The sequence below is a fragment of the Coenobita brevimanus genome, chromosome 101 (genome assembly GCF_032717465.1).
Source record: "Coenobita brevimanus isolate Jiangsu-jjx chromosome 101, ASM3271746v2, whole genome shotgun sequence".
In the NCBI taxonomy this organism is placed as follows: Eukaryota; Metazoa; Arthropoda; class Malacostraca; order Decapoda; family Coenobitidae; genus Coenobita; species Coenobita brevimanus.
Genome location: NC_137054.1, coordinates 14,656,855 through 14,681,638, shown reverse-complemented (window position 1 = coordinate 14,681,638; position 24,784 = coordinate 14,656,855). Strand labels below are relative to the sequence as shown.

Sequence of the window (24,784 nt, the reverse complement as noted above, 5' to 3'; positions counted from 1 at the left end):
TCGCCCCTTCAATCTGACCACACTTGGCCGTCACCCGTGCTGAAAAGTTAGGGATCTTTATCAGCTGGGATCATGTTAAGGCTATAGGATTTGTAATCTCTCTCTCTCTCTCTCTCTCTCTCTCTCTCTCTCTCTCTCTCTCTCCAAAAGTGGGCAGAGATGAGATCCTGCATTTTCGTTAACTCTTCCTCGCGATTTATTTTGGCTTAATATCATCTTTTATGTCACTAATGCAAATTGTCCCATAAATGAAAAAAATATATATACGAATAACATACAGAACAAAATAAAGCTAAAATAAAAAAGGGGGGGGGGACAAAATAAATCGGTGAGGAAGAATACGAAGGCTGTTATACCGGCCAGAATACGGCTCGAGATGAAGATGGGAACGAATCACTACCAGGATTGTGTTTACGTATATTTACCTCTTCATCTTCCAGTCATATTTCGACAAAGACTAAATGAAAGAGAAGCTAAATAATGACTATGAAACTGTAACGTGTATCTCTCTGCTACCCCGTCTTCCGTAGGGCTTCGGTAAGAGAATTTGTGACAATGGAAGGAAATCGTTATGGTGAGACCTTGTTTATGTTTATTTAATCACCTCGCCCTCCATAGAGTTTTCGGCGGAGTTGGGGAGGGAATAAAATGCTTACTTCGTTTCCGCTAATATTCCGGAAAAGAGGGTAAAATTAAGAAAAGACATCACATTATCTTTGGTGAAGTCCAGTTTACATGATATTATACCAATTCGTCCCTTCTACGTTTTCGTAAAAGAGAGTAGGAGAGGAAAGAATGAACCGAGATTATGTGGTGTCGTTTTTAGCTTTACCACTTCGTCCCTCTGGAGATGCGGCAAGAAAGGGTCTGGCCGAAAGAAAAGCAGTATAGGTGTAGTGGATTCACGTGCGCTCTCACGGTTTCATTCAGACACCACCACTCTGCTGAAATTTGAAAAAAGAAAACAAAAAAGTTGAACCAGCGCGAGAGGGGGTCGTTTCGGTATTTCGCATTCCGGCCGCCGAAGAGATAAGACTGCGGGAAAAATGATCAGGGTCTCGGTAATGCCTCGCTATTTTCCCATTTTATTTACTTATTTTATTTAGTTATGTATTTATTTAATGCGGGAGGTGAAGAAGAGACATTGCGGGATTTCCTCCTGTCTTCCTCTTCCTTATTCTGTAGCTCATAATATGTGGGTCGGTTACTCCACTATAACGCGAGTATAATTCACTGGACGTAGTATTTTGTTTCTGGATTGTTTCGCTGTTTTGATATTTTACGAACACGAATTATTTCCACCTTCTTTTCGCTCAGTTTTGGTATTGTTCTGATGTGAGTACAATATTCCATTCTTATTTTCCTTTGTTTTGACATTGTTTTAACCTCAGTCGATAGTTTTTTGCCACTGCCGTGATTTGAGTATATTCTTTGGGTGTTTCATTTACGTCCTGTTTCGTCCTTTATATATTTTGTGTATTTTGTGGAACTACTCGTGCTGCTTTTCGCCTATTTACTTATTTAATAATAAAATTTCTCATCCTTTTTTTCAGCCTAGTGAGACATTTGCTAAAACCGGTGGTATTGATATTATTTACCCACTTTTTTTTTTTTGGGGGGGGGGGGTGGCACATTCAGAACTGTAGAGGATTTCCAGTTTGTAAAATTTCTTGACCCGCAATTTTGAGAGGAATGGGGGAGAGGGAGTAAAAAAAAAAAAAAAAAAAAAGCAATGCAAAAAAACAGACAAATACGGCGGCACCAAGACAAACGTATAATCGATTCGTTTCGTATCTATGATTTATATTTACAGGAGGAACACGATAAGGAGAATTCTATTTTCACCTTCCTTGAAAAAAAAAAAAAATCTTAGTTATGGCTGGGGAAATTATTATAATTGCTTTATGACTTATTTTTACAAGAAGAACGAAAGACATGGAAAGTTTCTATCTCACCTTTCTTGTTCTTCCTGGAGTACCGTACGTAAATATGTTTGGATGTGGCAGTGTCGTACATTGTGCATACTGAAAAATTATATCCGCACAGACTTACTGATTTTGTATTGGTATAATGCGTTCAAATGCTTGTTTTTATAGAGAAATTGATGGGAAGGTTGTCTGCAAGTTTCTTTCTGTCAGTAACAAGTCCACAACTTAGTTACGACAGATAAATTGTTCTCAAGCTGTGCGCGAATATCTGTCCACATTGATAACTAACCTACAGTTTCGGTTCGTCCACCTTACTACGCCTAACTTACTAGAAAAATATATATGTATATAATTCATAGTTATGATACAAATCAAGTAGTGTGTAGTTTATCGCAAGTTGTGTGTAAATATAATCTGCCCACGTCAGTAACTAGCCCACAGTTTCGGTCTGTCCGCCACTACGCTTCACTATTCCGCGCCACCGAACCGAGGCGACGAGTGGCCAAGAAGGGCGGGAAAAAAAGTAAACATAAAATATACACGTACTCGCCCCAGCAGCAACATCGGCGCCTCACCATTTCGTATTCCACAGCCGAGACGATAAAAGCGTTCCCGGAGTTTCAATACAACTCGGAATAATGGCAGCTTGTGCAAATTGAAAGAGGAGTTAGGAAATTGTTTAATAACTAGTGGCGACCGAGCCCGTACGACCCTGCATGTTAAATGAAGACCGCCACTACCGCCCCCTTCCCCCCCATCTCGTCTTTTCCCGATCGTGGTGCCCTCCGAAAGCTACACTACTTTTGAGAGGGGGGGTGGAGAGAGGGGAGAGGAGAATGGGGGAGGTGAGGAAAGTTGGGGTACGGATAATCTAGCCAGCGGGAGGCGAACTGTACCCGCGCGCCGAACTGGTGGGGATGCGTTAGTGAGTTTCCTTTGGGTTATTTTTTTCTTTGGAGCGACGCCAGTTGGGTGGTTATTACAGGTTGTTGTGTGCTATTATTGTTCTACGTGGGACATTGCCAGAGTATTTTAAAAAGGACTTGGACATTGGGAGTTTAGGTATTAGATGTGATGATGATGATGATGATGATGACGATAGACAGATGAATGACAATTTGCGATTATTGTTCTGTGGGGGGGTGTTTCTATGGTATGTTAAAATGAACTTGGGAACTGGTATTTTAGTATAGTAAAGATGATGATGATGATGAGCTTGATTATGATGATTACAAGTGTACAGCAGATATTATGTTATTATGCTTCCTGCCTTCTTATTTCTCTTTCTTCTCTCCTCAGGTCATTCTTCTCTCCACTTCTGATTCCTCTGTTTCCGTCGGTCAAATGTTCTCCTTCCTTACCTTTTTGTCGTCCAGATCTCCTTCCTGTCCTCCCTCTTCTCCCCTTCCCTTTCTTCATTCTTACAGTCTCCTCTCCGTCCACCCCTTCCTTCCTTATCTCCTTGACATTTTCTTTCCTCTCACCCCTTCCTTTTCTTCTCCTATCCCCTCCCATTCTTCCTCCCTCTCCCTTCCTTCTTACTTTCCCTCAACCCCTCCCTTCATCCACCCTTCCGTCTCTCCTCCCGTTTCCACCATTTCTGCAATCTCGTCTCCTTCCCATTATCCATCCCTGTCAATCCTTCCTTCTTTTCGTCTCCTATCATCTCCCATTCTACCATCTCCCTTCCTTCATACCTTCCCTCACCCCCTCACTCCTTCCCTCACCCCCTCACTCCTTCCACCCCCTCCCTCTCTCCTCCCGTTCCCACCATTTCGCCTTCCTCCCCTCCTTCCTCCAGCCGACCCTCAGCCTCATTTACATATTGCAATGTTGCAGAGAAGCTGGGGCCGTTTTTTATGTGTGCCATGACTCTCTCTATTCATCCTCAGTCATTATGTCATCTATGTTGCTACCTCTTTGTATTTTAATCTTGCCATTCCCCTCCCCTCTTTTTGTAATTCTATTTCCTTTTATTTCGCCTCTGTAATAAAAGTTGCGTGTGTTTTGTGTGTGTGTGTGTGTGTGTGTGTGTGTGTGTGTGTGTGTGTGTGTGTGTGTGTGTGTGTGTGTGTGTATCTTCCTGGTTTTCCGTGTATCTCTGTCTTCTTTGGTTCAGTCTTTTATTTTTTTTCGTTCTGTGTGTTCTATTGTTCCTACCTTCCCTGTTTTTATGGCCTTTTTCAATATTTTTTTTTTTTCGTGATGGTCCAAACAAAAACATGCACATAAATTTCACGAGTTATTAATGTGTGTGTGTGTGTGTGTGTGTGTGTGTGTGTGTGTGTGTGTGTGTGTGTGTGTGTGTGTGTGTGTTTTAATGTCACAGCTGATCGTCCCAAACAGCTGGCCAATAGAGAGAGAGAAGGAACAGCTGATCTGGGGAAGGTGATGGGCTGGGGTAGCATGGTTGAGTAATGAGGCAGCTGGTGGAGTGAGTCAGTGAGTCAGTGGTTGATGATGAATGAAACAGCTGATAGTAGTAGTAGTAGGAGGAGGAGGAGGAGGAGTAATTGATGTAGTGCTAATGGTTTTAGTTGAAGTAGTAGTTGATAGTGATGGTGAATTGTAGCAGTAACATGTGCCACTTCTAAAAGCAACAGGTATTTATTATTGTTACTGCTGGTTGTCCAAACTATAACAGATCCAAACTGAAATATACTAACACTTTACACTTACACATTCTAACTCCAGACACACCCACATTCATCCTTCAGTCCTTCTCATACTTTCCATCTCTCGTCTTCATATATTTCTTTGCTGTCAGTTCTTATTTCTTTTCCAGCCCTTCTTCTTCCTTGCTCCTCTCTGCCTTCTCCGGCTTCTACGTCTCCTCTTCCTGTCTCTCCTCTTTTCTTCCCGGCCTCTACCTCTCCTTATCCCTCCTCAGCATTCCCTCCCTCCTCCCTCCTCATCCATGCATTCTTTCCATTCCTTCCCTCTCTTCTTCCTTCTGCTCAAGAGTTCCCTCTCCCTTTCTCTCTTTCTTCCCCCTCCCCACCTCTTAACCTGCCCTGCTTTACCCCTTTGCTTTCACCTCTCTCCCCAGTCTCTCCCCACCCTTTTTCCTCTTCATTCTAACCATTCCCCTTCCCCCATAATATTTCCTCTTCCTATTACTCTGTCTTCCTCCTCCTTGTCCGCTCTTCCCTCTTCCTTCCTTCTCCTAGTCCTGTCGCCTCTCCCGTCATCTCCCTCTCCTCTCCTCACCTCACTCCTCTTCTTCTTCGTCCTTTCTCCCCTCTTTCCTCTCCCTCCTAGCTATCTCCCTTCTCCCCAAACCCACCTTAACTCTGTCCTCTATCAGAATTTCCCGTTCCTCTCCCCCACCCTTCTAAGCTTTTGCCCTCTCTCTCTCCTAGCTGTTTTTACTCTGCCTCCTACTCTTAGTCTTCTCCCCTTTTCTCTTTCTCCCTCCGTTCCCTCTCCTCTCCTGTCTCTTTCTGCCCAATCTCTCCCTTTTTTCTTTCTCTTTTTTACCTGACAATTTCTTCTCTCCCCAATACTTCCCTCTTCATCTCAGCTTTCTCTCTCCCCACTCCCTGACCTCACTCCTTCCTAGCTCTCTTTCCCCTCTCCTTCCTAGCCCTGTCCCCTCACCTTTCTCCTTCCTAGCCCTCTCCCCTCATTTTGCTCCTTACTACCTTTCTCCCCTCACCTCTCCTCCCCTCACCCCACCCTGACCTCTCCCCCCCCCCAACCTTTGTAATTTCCCGGGCCAACACTTAGAGCGTGACTGGCCACTATCGCACCCCCGCCATTTAATCCACCCCAGCAACATTAACACCTCGATTTTACCTGTTAATTAGTCTTTTTTTTTTTTTAATGAGACCTGGAAGTCGCACCTGCGATAGTCGTGTGGAGGAGGGACTATCGTGATGGCTGTTGGGTATTATTCCCTATCATTTCTTAGACTGGTGTATTAGTTTTTATTATTATTCACTCTCTCTCTCTCTCTCTCTCTCTCTCTCTCTCTCTCTCTCTCTCTCTCTCTCTCTCTCTCTCTCTCTCTCTCTCTCTCTCTCTCGTGATAGTCATGTGGAAGGAGCATCAAGGGACTATCATGTAGGCGCATATTTACTATCTGGTACTATTTTATGAGCAGTCAGATCTTACTGTTGTTTTTAACCGCATTTGTTTCTTTCATTTTCTTTTCTTTCTTTTCTCTTTCTCTTCTTTTCACGCCCTAGATGTCCCACCTGTAACAGCCACGTGTAGGATATATCAGTGGATTTTAGTCTTTTGTTTACTATTTACTGTTGCTTCTTTGTTTACTACTTACTATTTTGTTTACTGTTTACTATTTTTGCTGTTTACTATTCCTTTGTTTACTATATACTATTTTGTTTACTGTTTACTATTCACTGTTTATTTACTCATTATTATTCCTTTGTTTACTATTTACTATTGTTTACTATTTACTGTTTATTTACTGTTTACTATTCCTTTGTTTACTATTTACTATTCCTTCGTTTGTTTACTATTTACTGTTGCTTCTTTTGTTTACTATTTGCTGTTGCTTTTGTTTACTATTTGCTGTTGCTTTTGTTTACTATTTACTGTTGCTTCTTTGGTTTACCATTTACTATTTTGTTTACTACTGACTATTCCTTCTCTTGTTAACTGTTTACTTACTGTTTACTATTACTTATCACCCCCTCATACAGACCTGTCGTGCACGGTCTATCGCCTTAGAAAATTATCAGATTGCCTTTTTATTTATCTTCTGCCTCTTGTAAAATTTTCCATCCTTCTTCCCTCAAGCAGTCATGGTGTTTTTCTACCTTTTTCCTGCCTGTTTTCCCGGATGGGGCGATGGGTGGGGGAGAGCCTTCCTCCTTGCTATCCTTTTCATATACACGTTGGTTACGTCTTAGTAGAATTAGCTTATTTCTCCCAGCAGATAACCTCGCCATGGGACACTTCGCCTCTTATTTGTACTTTCTGTGTACTCCTGTGTACTCATATGTAACTTTATGGCAATGTTAATGTGACCAAATGTATTATGATGATGGTGACGAGTATAGCAAGAGTAGGTCGGGATGATGATGATGGTGATGATGATGATGATGATGATGATGACGATGATGATGAGGATGATGGTGATGATGATGATGAGGATGATGAGGATGACGATGATGATGAGGATGATGAGCCGAGCATGATGTCACTAGTTTTTTACACATTTCCGAGACTGTGTAAAGAAATTATTGACCGCCTCCTACTCTGGTCGGTGATAGGACAGTGGCCCGAATTCAGAGTAACTGAGGAGGCTTCGTAACATGTATTCCTTGGCGATTCATTCTGCACGTCACGAATCAGTATCCTCTACTACGCGTATATTTAAATGATATATTTAACTTAGAATACGGATCAGTGTTGCCAGCGCCCTTGGATTGGCCTTCCCAGCGGCAGTGTTACCAGGCCCAGCGGAGGAATGCGTGACGTGAGGAACAGTGTCGCATGGGCCGTCTCCCGCTGCGTTTATCCACCCTGTTTTTATTATTTTTTTTTAATCCTTCCTTTTTTCTCCTTCTTCATTGCTCCTCCTGCTCCTCCTTGGTCCTCCCCCTTCCCCTCTTCGTCCTTGTCCTCTTCCTTCTCCTGTTCCCTTCCTTCTCCTGTTCCCTTCCACAGTTCCCTCCCTCTTCTTCTTTTCCATTTTCATCCTTTCCTCACTGTCCCCGCCTCCTTCTCCTCCTCTTTCTTCTTTCCCTCCCCCACCTCCTCCTCTTCTTCCTTCCCTTCCTTCTCTCCCTCCCCTTCTTCCCTCCTTCGCTTCTTCTTCTTCAGTCTCTCCTCCTCTTTTTCCCCATTTCTGTACCTTTTCAGTTTTTCTTACTTCTCTACCACCTCTTCCTCATCATCATTATCCCCATTCTTCCCTCGCTTCCTCCTTCCCCCATCTCCTCCTCCTCCTCCTGTTTTGTCTGAGGTGTCATTCCTGAGATTCTCTGGTTTTAAGTGTGTGTGTGTGTGTGTGTGTGTGTGTGTGTGTGTGTTTAGGGGTATTTTTTGTCAGATGCGGCGAACAGAATCTCTTCCGCTTGTTACTTGAGACAATTAAGGCGCCTGGAGAGAGAGAGAGAGAGAGAGAAAGACAGACAGACAGACAGACAGACAGAGACAGACAGAGAGAGAGAGAGAGAGAGAGAGAGAGAGAGAGAGAAGCAGGCAGAAGTCTGCTGGTTAAGGTGAGAGAAACTGGAATAATGAAGCGGGATGAACTTAACTTGCAGCAGACACTAAAGATAATATAGAGGCGCCTTGAGAAGGAGAGAGAGAGAGAGAGAGAGAGAGAGAGACCACATCTAAGAAGGATAATCTTGCAGGGAGAGAAAGAGCCTGAGCTAAAACTGACAGACAGACAAAAACAGAAATGGGTGGAGCTGCTGCCTTCCATGTGTTACTGATAATCGATACTGAGCAAGAAGCAATACCGCGCTCAGAGTCCCGTCTTCGCCTTTCTTCTTTTCACTAATTCGCCTCATTAACCAACGCCTTTACCTCCAATTATCGAGGTAATTTATGGCGGATTATATATTTCCCATTGATTTTCCCTTCGTCTTCGTCGTCCTCGTCGCAGTCTTCGTCCCATTCCTCGCCAAAAAAAAACATTATTATTCGCCCCGCCAGATGGCAGGACGTGTCTGAAAACTTTTTCTCGCCTTCTCTCCTTCCACTTTTGGCCTTCTTTGATTGGCTCCTCCCTCCGCTACCTCCCGGCCAATCACCGACTCTTTCTCCTCAGCCCTCCTTGCCAAGTCTCCCTCCACCCCCTGCCACCCCCTTGCCACGTCCGTCAGGCAGGCAGACAGGCAGACAGAGTGGCAGGCAAGGGCAGGCAGGAGCAGCAGTGGAAAGTTGTTGCATTGCGTCTCTGCAAAGCCGCCGTGGCGATTAAACCCTTCTAATCTTTTTCTTTGCTTTTTGCCGTGACTGGGTTTTTTCCAGATCGTATGCCGTTCCAATTCCATTTTTCTATGGAGAACTTTCAGCATGTTTTCCGCGTTGCGAGAGAAATATTGTTGAAGGTTTTCCCCTAGGTTTCAGATTTTGAGGGGGAACTAGGAAAGAGCGAGAGTCCGTTTCTTTCAAGAGCCTTTTAGAGGGTTTCTACCAACCTTTCATAGTGATATATCCTGATTACTTCATCTCAGTATTATCTTGTTATGCCATTTATAATTTGTAATGCTGATATAGATTACACAAAAAGTAGACAAGATAACATTAACGTGAGAAAATTGGTAGGAAGAAGGTACCAGAAGCCGCCCTAGGCTGACGAGAATGCAGGATTGATTGTGTTGGGTGGATGGGTGGGTGGGGGAGGTGGGAGGGCGGGTATGGAGGGAGGTGGGCTGGAGTCTCAAGGGCCCGGCAAGAGAGGGTTCGGCTCCTGCGGTAATCGGCATCCCTGGCTCTCGTGCGGAACATTTTAATTATCGCTTCACGCAAACAATAGAACAATGAATATCTCGAGTTGCCAGTCGTCTTAATCCCGGCCATTTTCTTGAGTGACGGACAGACTGAGTGAGTGATGGAGGGAGCGAGGGAGAGAAGGGGGGAGGGAAGAGAAAGAAAAAAAGGATGCATTTGCGAGTATGAGAGGAAAAGGAAGAAGAGGAGGAGGAGAAGCTGAAGTAGGGAATTGAGATGAAAAAGAAAATGAAAGTGCAAGGGAGTTGGAGTAGGGGTTAGATTGAAAAAATATAATAGGAAATGGAACTAGACGAATATCAGTAGAAATATTAAAGGACAAGTGACCAAAAAAGGGAAAAGCATCGTAAATTATCGCCACAACGATCCGTAGTGAGTCTCAATTATTCACCAAAAATCAACACAAATGCCTCCCTGTCTACCTCCAAATGGAAGCCTGTTTTTCTCTCCCTTTCATTATGTCTGCTTAAATTATCCTTTTATTCACTAACTTATCCACAAGTTCTCTCTCTCTCTCTCTCTCTCTCTCTCTCTCTCTCTCTCTCTCTCTCTCTCTCTCTCTCTCTCTCTGTCTCTCTCTCTCTCTAGCTTTTTTATGTCGTTTATCACCTTTTCATTCATTCCCTTATACACGAAGTCATACATATTTTAAATCACTTTCATTGCCCTTTGTTTCATTCTCCCTTTTACGCCGTTAATTGCCTTTCATCCATTCTCTTATCCACATTTTATCTCAATTTGTACCCCTCTTTCAGTGCCCTACCTACCCACCAATCATTCACCAGTCCATTCACTCTTCTTCCTTCCTCTCGACCCATCTATATTTTTCTGTTCACTCTTCTTCCTTCCTCTTGATCCATCTTTGTTTTTCTGTCTTTGATTTTCAAGTTATTATCCTTTTCTTTACTTACTTCTCCACAAAATTATCTCTGTCTCTAATACCGTCTTATTTTCTAACACCCTTCACCGCCCTCTCTATCTGAAGCTCATTCCACCGGTCCACCTACTCCTCTTGCTTCCTCTTGGTCTATTCCTTTCGTATCTAGGTCATTGTCCTCTTTTTCACTAAGTTATCCATATATTTATCTATATTTCTAGCTCTGTTTCATTGTCCTAATTACTTGCAGCTCATTCCACTGATCCATCCACTCACCTAGCTTGCTCTTGATTCTTTCCATTATTATCCTTCCATCTATTCACATATCCACAAATTTATCCATATTTCTAATCCCCTCTCAATGGCCTAACAACCTGCAACTCATCCCAGCGATCCATCCATTCCTCTTGCTTCCTCTTGATCCATCTGTGCAAGTTATTTTTGAGGATCTGTATCTGTCCGCCACCAGCCACCTCTCAGTTTATCTTGCTATCTCCCCCTCTTCCCCTTTCCACCCACCTGTCTCTCTCTCTCTCTCTCTCTCTCTCTCTCTCTCTCTCTCTCTCTCTCTCTCTCTCTCTCTCTCTCTCTCTCAGAATCTTTAAATACACCTGTTGTCATTCTCAGTTGTGTCAGTATATATCTTTTTCTCGTTAATCCATTGAGATGCATAGTACAGTATGTCTTTAATTAACTTAGAATACAGTAATTTATCCCTTATATTCCTCTCTCCCTTATATTCCTCTCTCCCTTTAACCCATTTTCACATAATCAATTCACATACAACGTTAGAAACCTGAAAATCCTAGCATTGTCTCTAACATTATTCCATTTCATCATGGGCATCCATTTAATTATATCTGTATTGGATTTGTCTTCGTCAGTCACTTCTCCCATTGACTTAGTTTTATCATTCTCAACAAGTAAATATTCTAACCATCAACTCTGTTATTTACATTTGTGTCTGATGAATCCAAAGTATTCAAGATTGTCACTGGTACCTTTTCCTCCCAGACATCAGCCTCTAAACCACCCATCTCAGTAATCTGTTGAGCTTATTTTGCGTCTGTCATATATTCAGTTTTAACACCAATATATGTTCATTTCATCGTTCTTTGTATTCCTTTGAAACCATAAGTATGTCCGGTTAGCTTCTTATTACAGTTCTTGCCAATAATGTTTCTCTTACCCCACACAATTACATACCCGGACCAAGTGATCTGTTGCGCCAAAATTATGCTTTAATAGGCACTGATATCTTGTTTGTTTTTCTGCTGAGCCAAAATTGTGCTTGATTAGGCAGAAATCTTGTTTTGTTTTTCTACTGGGCCAAAATTGTGCTTGATTAGGCATTGATATCTTGTGCTTTTCTACTTAGCCAAAATTGTGCTTGATTTGGCAGTGAGTTTGGTTTTCAACTGAGCCAAAATTGTAGTTGATTTAGCTCTGATATCTTGTTTGTTTTTCCTCCTTCACATGCGTAAGTCTCCTAACCGTCACCCTTCTTCCGCAGGCGAGCGTCCCTACAAATGCCACATTCCTGACTGCGGCCGAGCCTTCATCCAGTTGTCGAACCTCCAGCAGCATCTGCGAAACCACGACGCCCAGCTGGAGAGAATGAAGAACCGACCCTTCCACTGCAACATCTGCGGGAAGGGATTCGCCACCGAGAGCTCCCTGAGGACTCACACTTCGAAGGTATAAATCGAAGTGTGGAGGCAAGAGGGACTGGAATATTGAAAGCCTGGAAAGAGCTGAGGAGTGAAGTGGGTCGGGAATGATGGTGGAATGGGTTGGGCAGGGATGGGAACGCAAATGATGGCCATTTGGAGTGATAGTGCCGTGGAACGTAGAGGATAGGGATGTGGAGATACAGTGTCGTAGAAATTTACTCATGGCTGAAAATTCTGGAGGAAGTTAGGAGTTTCAGGGAAGCATGAAGAAGAGTAGATGGATATTTGGGTGGTCCTGGAGAAGTTATGGGGGCGAAATGAGATAGCAGCTCAGAGACAGTGGAATGAAGGTGGAATTCTGGTGTTGGGTTGTGGAGAGAGTGGTATGATTTGAGGGATAAGACAGTGAGGTGTGGAATGACCCAACTTTGTGGGATGAGGAGAAAGGGTGGGGGAATATGAGGTAGAATGTAAAGGAACGACGAGGAAAGGGGACGGGAAGAGTGTGGATAAAACAGGCGTAGGGACCGGGGTGAAATGCAGAGAGAAGAATGACCTGAGCTAGAATGGAGTTGGGAGAGTGTAAAGAGTGAGGATAAAACAAGGCTTGGGACAGGAGTGAAGTGGTAAGAGAAGAGTGATGTGAGAAAGGAAGGGGATGGAACTACTTGTGGGTGGGAGATATTCAGAGATGCAAAAAATGGTGCAGAAGAAAAGTAAAAGATAATTAAAACAGAATGAGAAGAAAAGGCGTTTGCGGAATGGCAAGAATATCAAAGAAAGAGAGAATACACCAGATAAAAGTGCCTGAATGGAAAAAAAAATTATATATATTTCTAGTGGAAGTGAAAGTTGAAAAATAGAATGTATGAAAGTTGGTCAAGAAAGAAAGTAGAGATTTATAGCAAGTAAGGACGGGGACAGAACCAGAGTATATTGCAAGGGGAAGGAAAAGGGGTCATATATTACAAATTAAAAAAAAAAAAAAAAGAGAGAAAACGAGAAGGAAGAGGGAGGGAGAAATAAAATATGAGACTGAAATTATCATAACTGAGATTAATTCATAAAACTCGTCCTTATCATTATGCATTTCAGAATTCATTAAATGAGAAAAACAACAGAAAAATCGTCCTATGTATGAAATCGAATACTCTTCATTTGTTTAAGTAGTCACCAAAATTTATCCTATACTCCTTTTATAATATTAATCTGAAAGCTCATGATTAATGTGAGTTGGATGAAAATAATCTTAAGTTATTATAATTTCAGGCGAAGTTCTGATCCCCTAATTTTAAAGTTATAAGCTGGAAATTTTCTCTCACTGAAAACTTAAAACCAGTGTCATGTATGTTGAGTTTTTCCTAATTCTGTATGCAATACTGTAATGTTGTTTAACTGTAATTTCATGTACAAATATTTAATATGTAAGAATATTTCTCCATATCTAAATATATGTAATGTATGTTCCATAGAGACAGTAAGCTAAGAGAGGCAAATAGATATTTGTATCAAACCTTCATAAATTCTTGAAAGCTTCTCGCCTCGAATGAAACAAAGAAAATGAAAAACAAAAGAAAAAAGTAGATGCGTAATTTTAAAAACAAATAAAAAAGGATTTTGAACGTCATTTGTGCCTTTATAAGGTAAATGATGATGATGATTAATGATGATGATGACTGATGATGATAATTTATACTATCGGCACCGACGGATCAGAGGCCTAGTGTGTGGGAGGGGGAGGGGGGAGGGCGGGAAGGAAGGGGGAGGGGGAGGGGCGCGGAGTAGCAAGTGGTGTGCTGAGAAATTTGTGGTGAGGAAGTGAATCTGAGTGACTGGAAATCATGGAAGAGAGATGTGAAAGTAAATGAAGGATACTGCATGTTAGATAGGATTTTCAGGACTGACTTGTGAAGCAGGAGAGGAGTGGAGAGGAGGAGTATGCTAGGAGAAGTAGACTAGAAGTAGGTTAGGAGTGAAATGAAAAGTAGAGTTAGCCTACACAGGTCATGAGGAAGCGGAGTCCAGTTGTCATGAAGTGCATGTGGATAGTAAGGAAAGAGTTTTAGTGCACAAAGATCTTACATTTTTTAGGAATTAGGTAAAACAAATGTAGGACTATTAGTTACCTGTAATGGGATTCTCAAACACATTTACGATCGATTGTCTGTTGTAACGTAGATTTGTTCTTACAGGAGGAAGAAGGGACGTGGGAGGATCCTGCATTCGCCTTTCCTTGTCTTACCTGCAAATAAAAATCACTTGCGATCATTTATTTTTTTTCCTGGTAACTGAACTTTGCTTTTGCAGGAGGATACGAGAAACGCGGAGAGATTCTGTCGTCCCTATGTCCTTCTTGGGTAAACAGATCACGGTTACGACAAAGATTTGATCGTAAATTTGTTTAGTGAATCCAGACCTTGTGCAGATAGTTTCTGAACCTGCACACTGCACCAAAGATATATCATATAAGATTTTTTTTTTTTTTTAATAGATCAGGCTTGATCATATTTACTCCAGTAGTGGTTAGGGTTTTGTTTATCACACCTGTTAGAATTCTGTTTATGACACCTATGATGAAACTGGGTGATTGTTGAGTGTGGAGTGCGTGGTGTGGGTGAGGCAGCGTGAATGAGGACGGAGTCAGGTTCAGAGTCCACACCCTACCAGCCAACAGCATCAGTGAGAGAAACATGTTTATCAGGCGTGGCATCTCTCCTCTCTCCCCCCACAGCACGCCGCCCTGGTCGGGGGCCCCAACGCTGTCAATTGCCCTCAGTGTCAGAAACTGTTCATGAATGGCGAGCAGCTGATGGAACACATGAAGTATACGCATAGGGACCCAAACGCCTCGGGAGTAGCAGGTTGGTAGTTCCAAAACGGAACTCAAACATTCCTTAGTTGGGTCAGAAACGAGTACCTGTAATTTTGTTCTTTCCACCTAGCAGCACGCAGTGAACATGGGTGGGCTAAACCCGGTGCATTGCCCACATTGCGACAGATATTTCATGACTGGCGAGGAGCTCATGATGCACATGAAGCAAATACACAGAGACCCCAATGCATCGGGGGTTGGAGGTAAAACATTTTTTTTATTTTATGACTTCAGACGGGCAGACGAAGTGGTCGGTTAGGTGAAATTAATGATGATGATCATATGGCTAAAGCTATATGATTTTTATTGCATTTATACAAGCAGAGCAACTGATTTACTGTAAAAAGAAATATACCCAAAATGGAGAGGGTTCATTGATGGGAAATGCCTATTTACTGGATGTTTCTTTCTGTGCTATATTAAGTAGTTATTCCACCATGTGATTTAAGTAATCTATCCTCCCATTTCGTTTGTCTTCCGTCCAGCCGTACATTCAGTACGTCAATCCGGTGGTCAACGACTGTCATATCCAAAGGGTTGACACAGCAGGTTAAGGCGTCTTCTGTGTACCGACTCATTGTGTTAATAAAATAAATACTGATCATATTATTTAGAGTTAAGGAACGATATATACTACTGCTTGTAAAAGAATCGCTGTTTTTAGACCAATTTAGTTCTGTAATATTCATGACTGCAGTACATATATTCCTGGCAGAACTGTGATATCATTTAGACTAAGTCGTATGTAATGATAATACTAGTGTATTAAGGATTTGTAATAGCTGAAATAAAGATAATCCTTTGATGTATATGATAAGGCTAGCAAAAAAGCGAAACAGCGATATACTTTGTTGATAAGATGATATAGGGCTGTTGCAGGAGTTTTATGATTCCCCTTACACACCGCTTGTGAAGGCGAAATATAAAAAGAATGGAAGAATCACCAGCTACAAGGTATATTTTGCAGAGTGCTTACAAATAAAGCCCCTGTACTCTGAAACCAGGCGATCGATGAACTGGTTACATATAATAAAAAAGTGCAAACGGTCGCTAAAATTTTTGGCAGAAAAAACACCGCAGTATATCATGAAAGTCCAACTAATTACGCACATTTTCTATGATACACTTTTTGACCATCACAGAAAACGCGCAAAAATGCAGTAGGCCTAACTTTTGCCAACCAGAGTGCGCGCTTTACCAGCAGGTTGACCACGAACACACATACTTAAGACGTCGGAGTGAAAGGGGAATTATAAATACCGTCAGGTAATTAATAAAAAACAAATTCAATGCCTCAAGGCCTAATGTGGGCATGTTTTTTTTTTTTCTTTCAGCCAAACGTCGTACAGCCTCGCATTCGTGTCCAGTCTGTGGCAAGCACTATGTGAACGAAGGCAGTCTCCGCAAACACTTGGCTTGTCATCCTGAGACCTCGCAGTTCACCTCCTCGCTTAGGATGTGGCCGTGCACCGTCTGCCACGCCGTCTTCACTCATGAATCTGGTGAGTGCGCATATAACTTTACTCATCACCTCTTGCCATGGCTCTTCCAGCAAGCTCTTTCTCGCCTTTTATTCACATCTCTCGCCTTTTTTGTGTATTTTTGTGTAATTTTTTATCAGTAATTCATTTATTTATATGCTTGTGTTATTTTCTTCAAATATAATTTTTGTCAATTTTTCATCTAGCACTTTCTTCAAGTTTCCAGCTTTTCTTATACCATCTCCCTCTGCTCAAATCTCCTCATGGCAACCATTTTCTTGGGCTACTAATTACTATTAACCCCTTCACTGTGATGACGCATTTTAAAAATTCTTTTTATCTCAAGCCCATTCTCTTCATCGTAGGAAACTTCAGACTGGCGGTATTAGAGTAAGCTCATTAATATCGTATGGTAGCAGCAAGAATTAAAAAATGGCGTCATAGGGCTGAGGAGGTTACACCTATGTGATATCTGCCTCTCAATGTACAGTAGTCTTTTTTCTTTTCCCTAATTCTAGTTGCTTTGGGGAATATCGTTTTCCTCACTAATTTCTGTTAACCGTAATACAGTTCTTGGTAGCTTCCCTCCCCCCCCTTGACAATGTGTTTCTGTAGTTACCTGTAGCCTTTCGTACCAGAGCAAAATGCTTTATCACTTTTCTCACATCATTTTTCTCACATAATTTAAAACCTCAAGTTGCTTTAGTTTTCATGTGAGCGTTTCCTCGATATTTATAACTCAAAAGTAAATACAGTAATTACGTTGCATTTATGCAAAGTACACAAGTAAAAAGAGATAAACACCAAGATGTTGAAAGAGTATTAAATCAAAGTAACATATGAGGTAAATGTATATGTAAACTCTAGCACAGTTACCCACTCTTCCTATGGACAGCCCTTCCCCATTCATACTTTGCCAGCATGGGGAAGGGTTAAGTTGCTATCACTCTCCCTCCGAGGAAGTCAGGGCCTGCAGTAGACCAAATATGGACTGAGACAGAGACACAAATGCAGGTGTACAGTTTGTAATGCATGTTGTTTATTACAGGGCTTCTGAACCACATGGAACACATGCGCATGGACCCGAAGCATCAGTTTGCGGCGCAGTACGTGCTATCCAGGGCAGCAGCAGAGCGCCGTGAGCGAGAGAGCATCTTGGGACTGGCTCAGGTTGGACTACAAGGAGGTGGAAACCATATGGGCATGGGAATGGGCATGGGTATGGGAATGGGAATGGGCATGGGCATGGGCATGCCTCATCAAATGCAACATCATGCAGCCCAGCACCAGACTGCACCCATGTCCATGGCAGCATCCCCGTCCACTCAGAGCGATGCTTCCTCCAGGATGTCCACACCTGCCGAGAAGCTAGAGGGTGGACTGGGCCGTATGCCATCACCCACAGATGCGCTGCGCTCCATCACCTCCCACCATGACGTCATGAACCAGATGCGCCCTCAGCCCACCGACAACATGCGTGCCATGATCAGCCAGAGTCAGGCCGAGCTGGTCAAGTCCACACTTACCTCGCAGGCAGAAACTATCAGGAATGTGATGGCTTCCCAGGCTGAAGCCATCCGCAACCTCTCCAATCCCCATGCCCAGCCAGTACCTCCTCAGCCCAACCAACAGCCACCTCAACAGCAGCAGCCACAACAGCCACAGCAGCAGCAGCCACAACAGCCACAGCAACAGCAACAGCAACCACCACCACAACAGCCAAGTGCCCATCCGGCCCCTGAACCCATGGGGTCACCCCAGCCTGACATGCGTGACATGCGTGACCCCAGGATGGGTGTAGGAGGTGGCATGGAGTCAGCTCTTCGCAGTGCCCAGGCAGAGGCGGCGCTGCGATTGGTACATGAGGGCCGCCCTTCACCTCAGCATCAAGGTGATCTCACTGACTCCATCCGCCTGCAAGAAATGCGCATGGAGCAAGCTCTACGACTGCATGGCGACCCCCGTGCTCTGGGAACCTCCCTGCCTGGCCCCCTGGGATTCCCCCTCGCCCCTCCCCAACACCAGCCACAGCAACAGAGCGCCTGAAGTTACCCAAGCCTGCCCCCCGTGTGGGAGCAGCATCCACCGCCACTCGCCCGTGCTAGTCCCCCAGTGAACGTGTCATGACTGTGTGAGTGACTGTCACAACGCCTCGGTTCCACTTTTGTTCTGTTGTGTTGTCGTATTTTTAGCTGTGATAAAGTGATGCAGTTCCTCACAGGAGCTCTGTATTAATTTAAATGATCACTTCTCTGTGTTAGTTACTTGAGTTGTTGTTGTTACGGTGGGTGGGTGAGCATGGAGGACTCAGCAGGGCGGGGCGAGGAGGGGCTGTTGTCCCCCTCTGCCCTGCCCCACCCCGCCACCGTGGCCGTCACGTCCCAGGCGCCACAAAGGTCGCCCTCCCGACAGTTCCTCACAGTTACTTTAAGTGCAATTTTAGGGACCAGCGGTGTGACACTCTATACCTACAGAAAAGCCACGGTGCGAGGCCCTGCGGTGGCTTCGGGTATCCTCGGGGCCCCCAGGGTGGCGCGGGTCACCACCACCACTTCAGGTTCAGTGGCCCTCAGCTGACCCCACGAGGCAGGCACTCCTGTATACAATAAGTTCGTATTGCTTCCATGGCTTGACTTGATTGCAGTCATTGTGTACCTGTAATGATAACAGAAGTATCTTTATACCGTGTGTTGCATAATATTGCACCGTTATGGGTGCTTGCTAAGCTTTGCACAGCCCAGTGTAGAAAATTAAATATTAAAGGTCCTACTGCAAGCATACAATCAAACAAGACCCTAAGAAAAAGTGGCTCGGTGGAGTAAAGACAAGGGTGGGCAGGGCATCAGCCAGCTGCCCTGTTCCGCCCTGCCCCGCGCAGCCACGTACAGGCTGGGCACAGCCACCCACCCACCGTGCCCTCCAGTGTCCAGCAGCAGTGGGGGCGGAAGTATATTTCATGTGTGACCTGACTGGTAGACCCTTCCTCAAGCATCTGCCAGCATACCTCCCAGGTCACAGCATCTTCCATCACAGCAGATCATGCAACTCCAGGTGCCACCACAGCCCAAGACTCAGTGGTGGCAGAGGTTACGTACTATGGGGTCCGTGCCCCCCAGGTCACTTGGGGCTGAGCACTCCCCGGGCCTGAGTGCCGCCCCCACACTCCCTCGGCTGCCAGTTGCTCACTCTCAGGCGATACAGCAGCGTATGAACTGAACACCAGCCACTGCATCTGGGGACCAATATTGTGTTCCTTCGAGCTGCGCAGGTGTAGTGATGGGGAAAAAAAAGAAAAAGAAAAAGAAAAAGCTAAGGACACGAGACTCCTCAGATGAGCAAGTAAAAGAACATCGTTGTTAAAATGATACTGTATAGTAAATTTAAGTTCATCGGGGTGGACGTAGAAACCAGAGCGTGTGTAATTATTTAAAGGAAAAAAAAGAAAAATATGTTTATACCGTTTCACAATTTTTAAGTGTCTAATTTTTCTGATTATGGTTCGTCTGCGCAATATTGTAATAAGTGTACATTTTTCCTGATCAAGTAGCTTTGAAGGCAGTGTCAAGGGAAAGGCCTCTCACACTTTTCTCTCTCCTCTCTCTTTCTTCTCACTACCTCCCCTCCAAAAAACACCCCCAGTTATTTCCTGCGTGTAGAGATAGTTCACATAGCTTAGCGTAGGGTCATGATTGTTGTACTCACTAATACCCTTAACTCGAAGAAAAAAAAATTAACCCAAAAAAAGACAAAAGTAAAGGGAAGTAGAGATTGACTTGAATAGAAAACGAATCCATTTTCTTAAGGTACCATAGACTCAAGGTTATCAGTGTTTATTTTTTGTAGCTGTTTTCAATCATTATTTTTCTCATTATTACTTTTCTCTGTGGTTAAAAATGCATGGCCTTCAAAGCTTCATGAACCACCACTATCGTCGCCACTGCTGTTGACTTTTCCTGCAACCAGAGATATTGAATTTAAAGACAACTTGTACCCCTCTCCCATCCTTCTCTCCCCCCCCCCTTTCCTCCCCCCCTAACTCAGTCCACCACAGTTCTGCCAAAAGACAAATGTTAATGTTTGGTGATACTAACAAACCTCATCTACCTTCCTCTTTAACATATTTACCAACCACTCTTTTTAAAATCCACTAATGCTATTAAAAACACCATTACCACTAAAAAAGAAAAACAGTACTCCTACCACTTCACTTGGTGCTATATTACTACTACTGTTACTACTACTGCTACTACTGCTATTGCTACTGCTACTACTACTGCTACCGCAGCTGGAGCGAGTTTCATAACCGATTTCTGTTCCTGCTATAAAGACAGCTTAGTTTGTCCTTCGTGTATCCTTTGCATCTCTTCTGCCACGCACCCAACTCGATTCTTTTCTCTTTTACCTCAACCCCTTCACTTCATAATTCTCTACTCCTTTTCACTTCCTCTCACTCCCACTCTCTTCTATCCTTACACAAACTCACCAATCGTTATTCCTTGCCGTGCTTCTTGCAGTTGTTGTGGTCTGTTACCATTGGTTGCACAGTTTTTTATTTAAGGAGTTGTTCTTGTATTTTTAATTTGTTTTTTTTTTCTGAAAGTTTATATGTATAAATGATTTTATCTTAATGTGAAGCACATCTTTCCATGGTTACACTTTTCATATGGACGAAAAGTGTTTCTCATGGTTACTGTCTGCTTTGTTTACACCCGTTTTCTTACGGTGTATCCTTCCCTTTTTTTTTTTTTTTTTTTTTTTAATTCTGTTATAAGGATAATGTTATTTTTTATTTACTCAGCAAACACGGCTTAGCTTATTTAGCGATATTTATCTTACTGTAGTATCTATACGTTCACTGCTCCATCATTGCCGACGAGTAAAGAAATATCGACTCCCAAAGCGGAAGATATGTATGTGCACTACTCACTTGTGTAATATTAGATTCTGTCTCACACGTAGACCTGCGCTCGATTCAGTGTACTAATTATTACTGAAGCATATAGTTACAGCTGAGTTTATGTTTGTAGCTTTAATTTAAAGATTTCGGTGGATGTTGGTGCAAAACTTCAATTTTATCAACATTCTTTCCTCACACCTACAGCCACATTTCACCCCTCTTTTATCTCAGCCATCCCCCCTCCACCATCTCATTTTTTTTTTTTTTTAATGTGTCCGATTCTGGCCAAAGGCTTCAGGGCTTATCCCAAGGCCCAGTAGTCCTCCTACACACCTGCACATGTCACCACTTCGGCGCTAACACCCACCGTCCACACTAAATAGGGCTGTCTCATACAGGACTGGTGTACTGGTATTAGCTGGGGTATTTTTACGACATGTCGGCGGGTCTTCTGGTAATCAGTAAAGTCTGCATTGGTGAAATCAAATCCTTAAACTGTTCCCTACCCAAGCCGTGATTCGATCCTGGGTCCATTAGGGCCACAGGTACCGATTCAGCCACCGCCTTCCCTAAAATAATCTCCTCACTGCCTCTACCACCACCCATACTACCACATTTAGTTAACTGTCTGCCACACTACCATCAGTCTTCACCACGTCCGAAATCTCTCCCTACTCCCGTTCTTTCTTCTGGCACCCATCACCACCAGTCTCCACCTCTTACTTTTACAGTCTTGGACACCACCATGCTCGAAGTTCCATACTCTACCGACATGTCCACCGGTATCAGGAATATTAAACACAAAGGATAATGCAAGTTCCTAGTGGTATTTCCTAATTATCAGCTTGTCGTTGACCATTTTATGGGTGCATTATTATTATTTTTTTTTCAGGAAAGTTTTGATTATATTCCCCAAAGGCCTCTATTTCTCCAAATCAACCTCTCTTCATTGGTCTAACAAAGATATATAGATATTTATATACAGATATATTAACCTATCCCTGTGGCCCTCCCTGGTGGCGGTGTGAGGGCCTGGGTGTCCCGTGCCTGCCCCGCCCCGCCCCCAGGGCCGGCCGGGACACAACTGTAACAAAGCCGCCAGCATCTCCGCTCAGAACTTTCAGTTCACCAGGTCCTCAAGAATGACTCGTTATTTTCCTGTTACACCGACGACTCCACAGTTCCTCCGTGTGCCGCACACCACACCACGTCACTCCACTGCTAGACCACCCCACCCCAGCAACCCAGCTGCCCTGTTTCCTGCTACCCCAGTATACGGTACACTGCCCCGCTACCACAGCGGCGTTGCTGCCCCGAACCCCTTCGCAGCGTGTGGCGCCTGTACCCTCACCTTTACCCCAGGGCTCCCCTCCGTCACTCCTCCCCAAGCTCGCTCACGCCCGGCTGCTCCCTGATGACACCGCGGGGCGGCTTCGCTATGCCGCCGCCGTGGCCTGCCGTGTGTGTGACCCCAGTGGCGGCGGCAACGGCGTGGCGGCGTGGCGGCCTGGCAAATCAGGACCGCACCGGGGCCCGACGTTGCTTCTGCTGTGGGCGGGCGCACACCGGTTGCCTTGCCCATATACCTCACGCCGCCGCCGCAGTTGGCCTCCCGCCCCGCCACGCCGCCCCGCCACGCCTCTTTGCTGGACTGGCAGCCAGCGACCTTGCTTGGTCGACCAGTGGATTATGTCCATCAAAATGGCCAGATATGAGTTTCATGTATATTTTACAATGGTGTCTAAAGACATAATAAATACACACGTCCCAGCCATCTTCTTTGTACTATTGTATGAATTATCAATAAGTAGTGTTGGATAGACTGTTGTTGTCATGTTGTCGTCTTTATAAAGTACTAAGGGTCGGGCAGCGTTGGTCCTGCCGCAGCCTGGGACTGAACTACCTGCGGCCGCCCTCCCGCACCCATCCCGGAGGGGCACCACCCCTCCCTATTTTCTATGGCATGAGTCGCACAGTGCGGCTTGTGCGGCGGGGCGGGGGGCGGCGGCGGGCGGGGCGTGGGCAGGCAACCTGGCCACGCCCACTCTGCATGTTCTGCTCGCTCAGGCTTCAGTGGTTTTGTTCCGTTTCTTGTCCTACTATGTAGTTAACAAATGTTCATGTGTTAGATGTAGTGTGGGGAAATTAAATACATAATTAAAAATATTGTCGACCTCTCAACCCAGGCCGTGTTCACTTATTGGTGAGGCAGGCTCGAGGGTGACTTGGTTCAAGGGTAAAGCTCTGCCGTGTCAGTTTTGGCGAGAGGGGGCACTCTGCCACCCCTCGCTGCGGGAACAAGTAAACAAAGTATTTTTCATGCGTTTTATTCATATTCGTAATTTTTATACTATAATCAATCATGTTTGTTATTATTATCAGACATATACTTATTGTAGTTTGGTAATGCTGTATTCATAATTATCATTATTAACTTACAGGTTTCCGTGCTTATGAAATTAGTTGTTCATAAATACAAGTCAATATTTATGTACATTACCAAGCTTCCCCAAACGGCGCTGTCTTGACCTTTGTCCGTGGTACTGAGTGTGTAGGTACTGCAGTAACAATAAACACTTGTCAAACAGGAAGTTTACCTTTATTTTTTACCCTAACATTTGTGTCCAGTACTTTACCTCCTCTTCTGTACGAAGACATTTTATTTCTTGCTATCTCCAGACGATTATACTCAAGCTAGGAGACTTCGGACTGGAGGGGTTAGAGTTAGTCCTCATTTTAACTCCTTCAGTACGTGTCTCCTAAACTGGATAAACTCGTATGATGGAGAAGAATCAGCATAGAATAGAGAACACGTCGTCGTGTTGAAGGGTTAACCTCTTCAGTAAGATGTTATATATATATATATATATATATATATATATATATATATATATATATATATATATATATATATATACTGACTTCTGAACAGACGATTCAGTGCAGCTTAATCCCGTCAGTGCGGCGGCGTATTTTTTTCAGTCACCACCAGACGATTGTATTCAACTTTAACAGGGATTTTTGGTGATGAAGTTGCTGGTGATTGACATCTTTAACCTTCCCAGTTCGAAAAGTTTCTCCTTAGCCGAATAATGTCGTTTGGAGTTTGGAGCTAGCAAAAATAAACTAAGGTTATTGGACTGAAGGGTACAAGAAGTCTTTCAGTGGCAGGGTTCGTGAAGGATAATACCAGTACCCCATCGAGGTGCAAAATAATATAGTCTTATAGGAAAAAGAAGTGGAATGCGTCATCGTACTGAAATGTCAACCTATTATGGGTCAGCTAACAATATTCGAACTAATAAACCTCCCACAACAAATGGTCAAATGAAATGAGATTATGTAGCCTAATGCGTGCCAAAGTTTATTTCATTTTATTCATCTGATAACAGAACTTTAATTATCAAATGATGGTAGCTCAAATATGAAATCAAATTAGTAACGTTTAAATAACATGGTATTATTCAATACAACAAAGTAAAATTACGAAACAAGAGTGATGAGTGATGGCATATGGTTAATGAGTTGCCAGATATGACTGGTTATGGAATATGAGAATATGTGCACTGCACAAGTGCACACAGTGCAGTCGTCATCGAAGTGTCGGAGGGGTGTGGTA

The 24,784-nt window shown here is 43.7% G+C and overlaps 1 protein-coding gene across 1 annotated transcript in view; it reads left to right on the top strand.

Moving 5' to 3' along the window:
- The window catches only part of dati (zinc finger protein datilografo), a 1,103,308-nt gene extending 1,084,994 nt beyond the window's left edge, over positions 1–18,314 (top strand). Inside the window, exons 9-13 of the mRNA XM_080284265.1 lie at positions 11,756–11,940; positions 12,821–12,823; positions 14,647–14,776; positions 16,122–16,289; positions 17,317–18,314. Coding sequence (XP_080140391.1) covers positions 11,756–11,940; positions 12,821–12,823; positions 14,647–14,776; positions 16,122–16,289; positions 17,317–18,314 — 1,484 coding nt within the window. The remainder of the gene's footprint in view (positions 1–11,755; positions 11,941–12,820; positions 12,824–14,646; positions 14,777–16,121; positions 16,290–17,316) is intronic.
- The last annotated feature ends 6,470 nt before the right edge of the window (positions 18,315–24,784 follow it).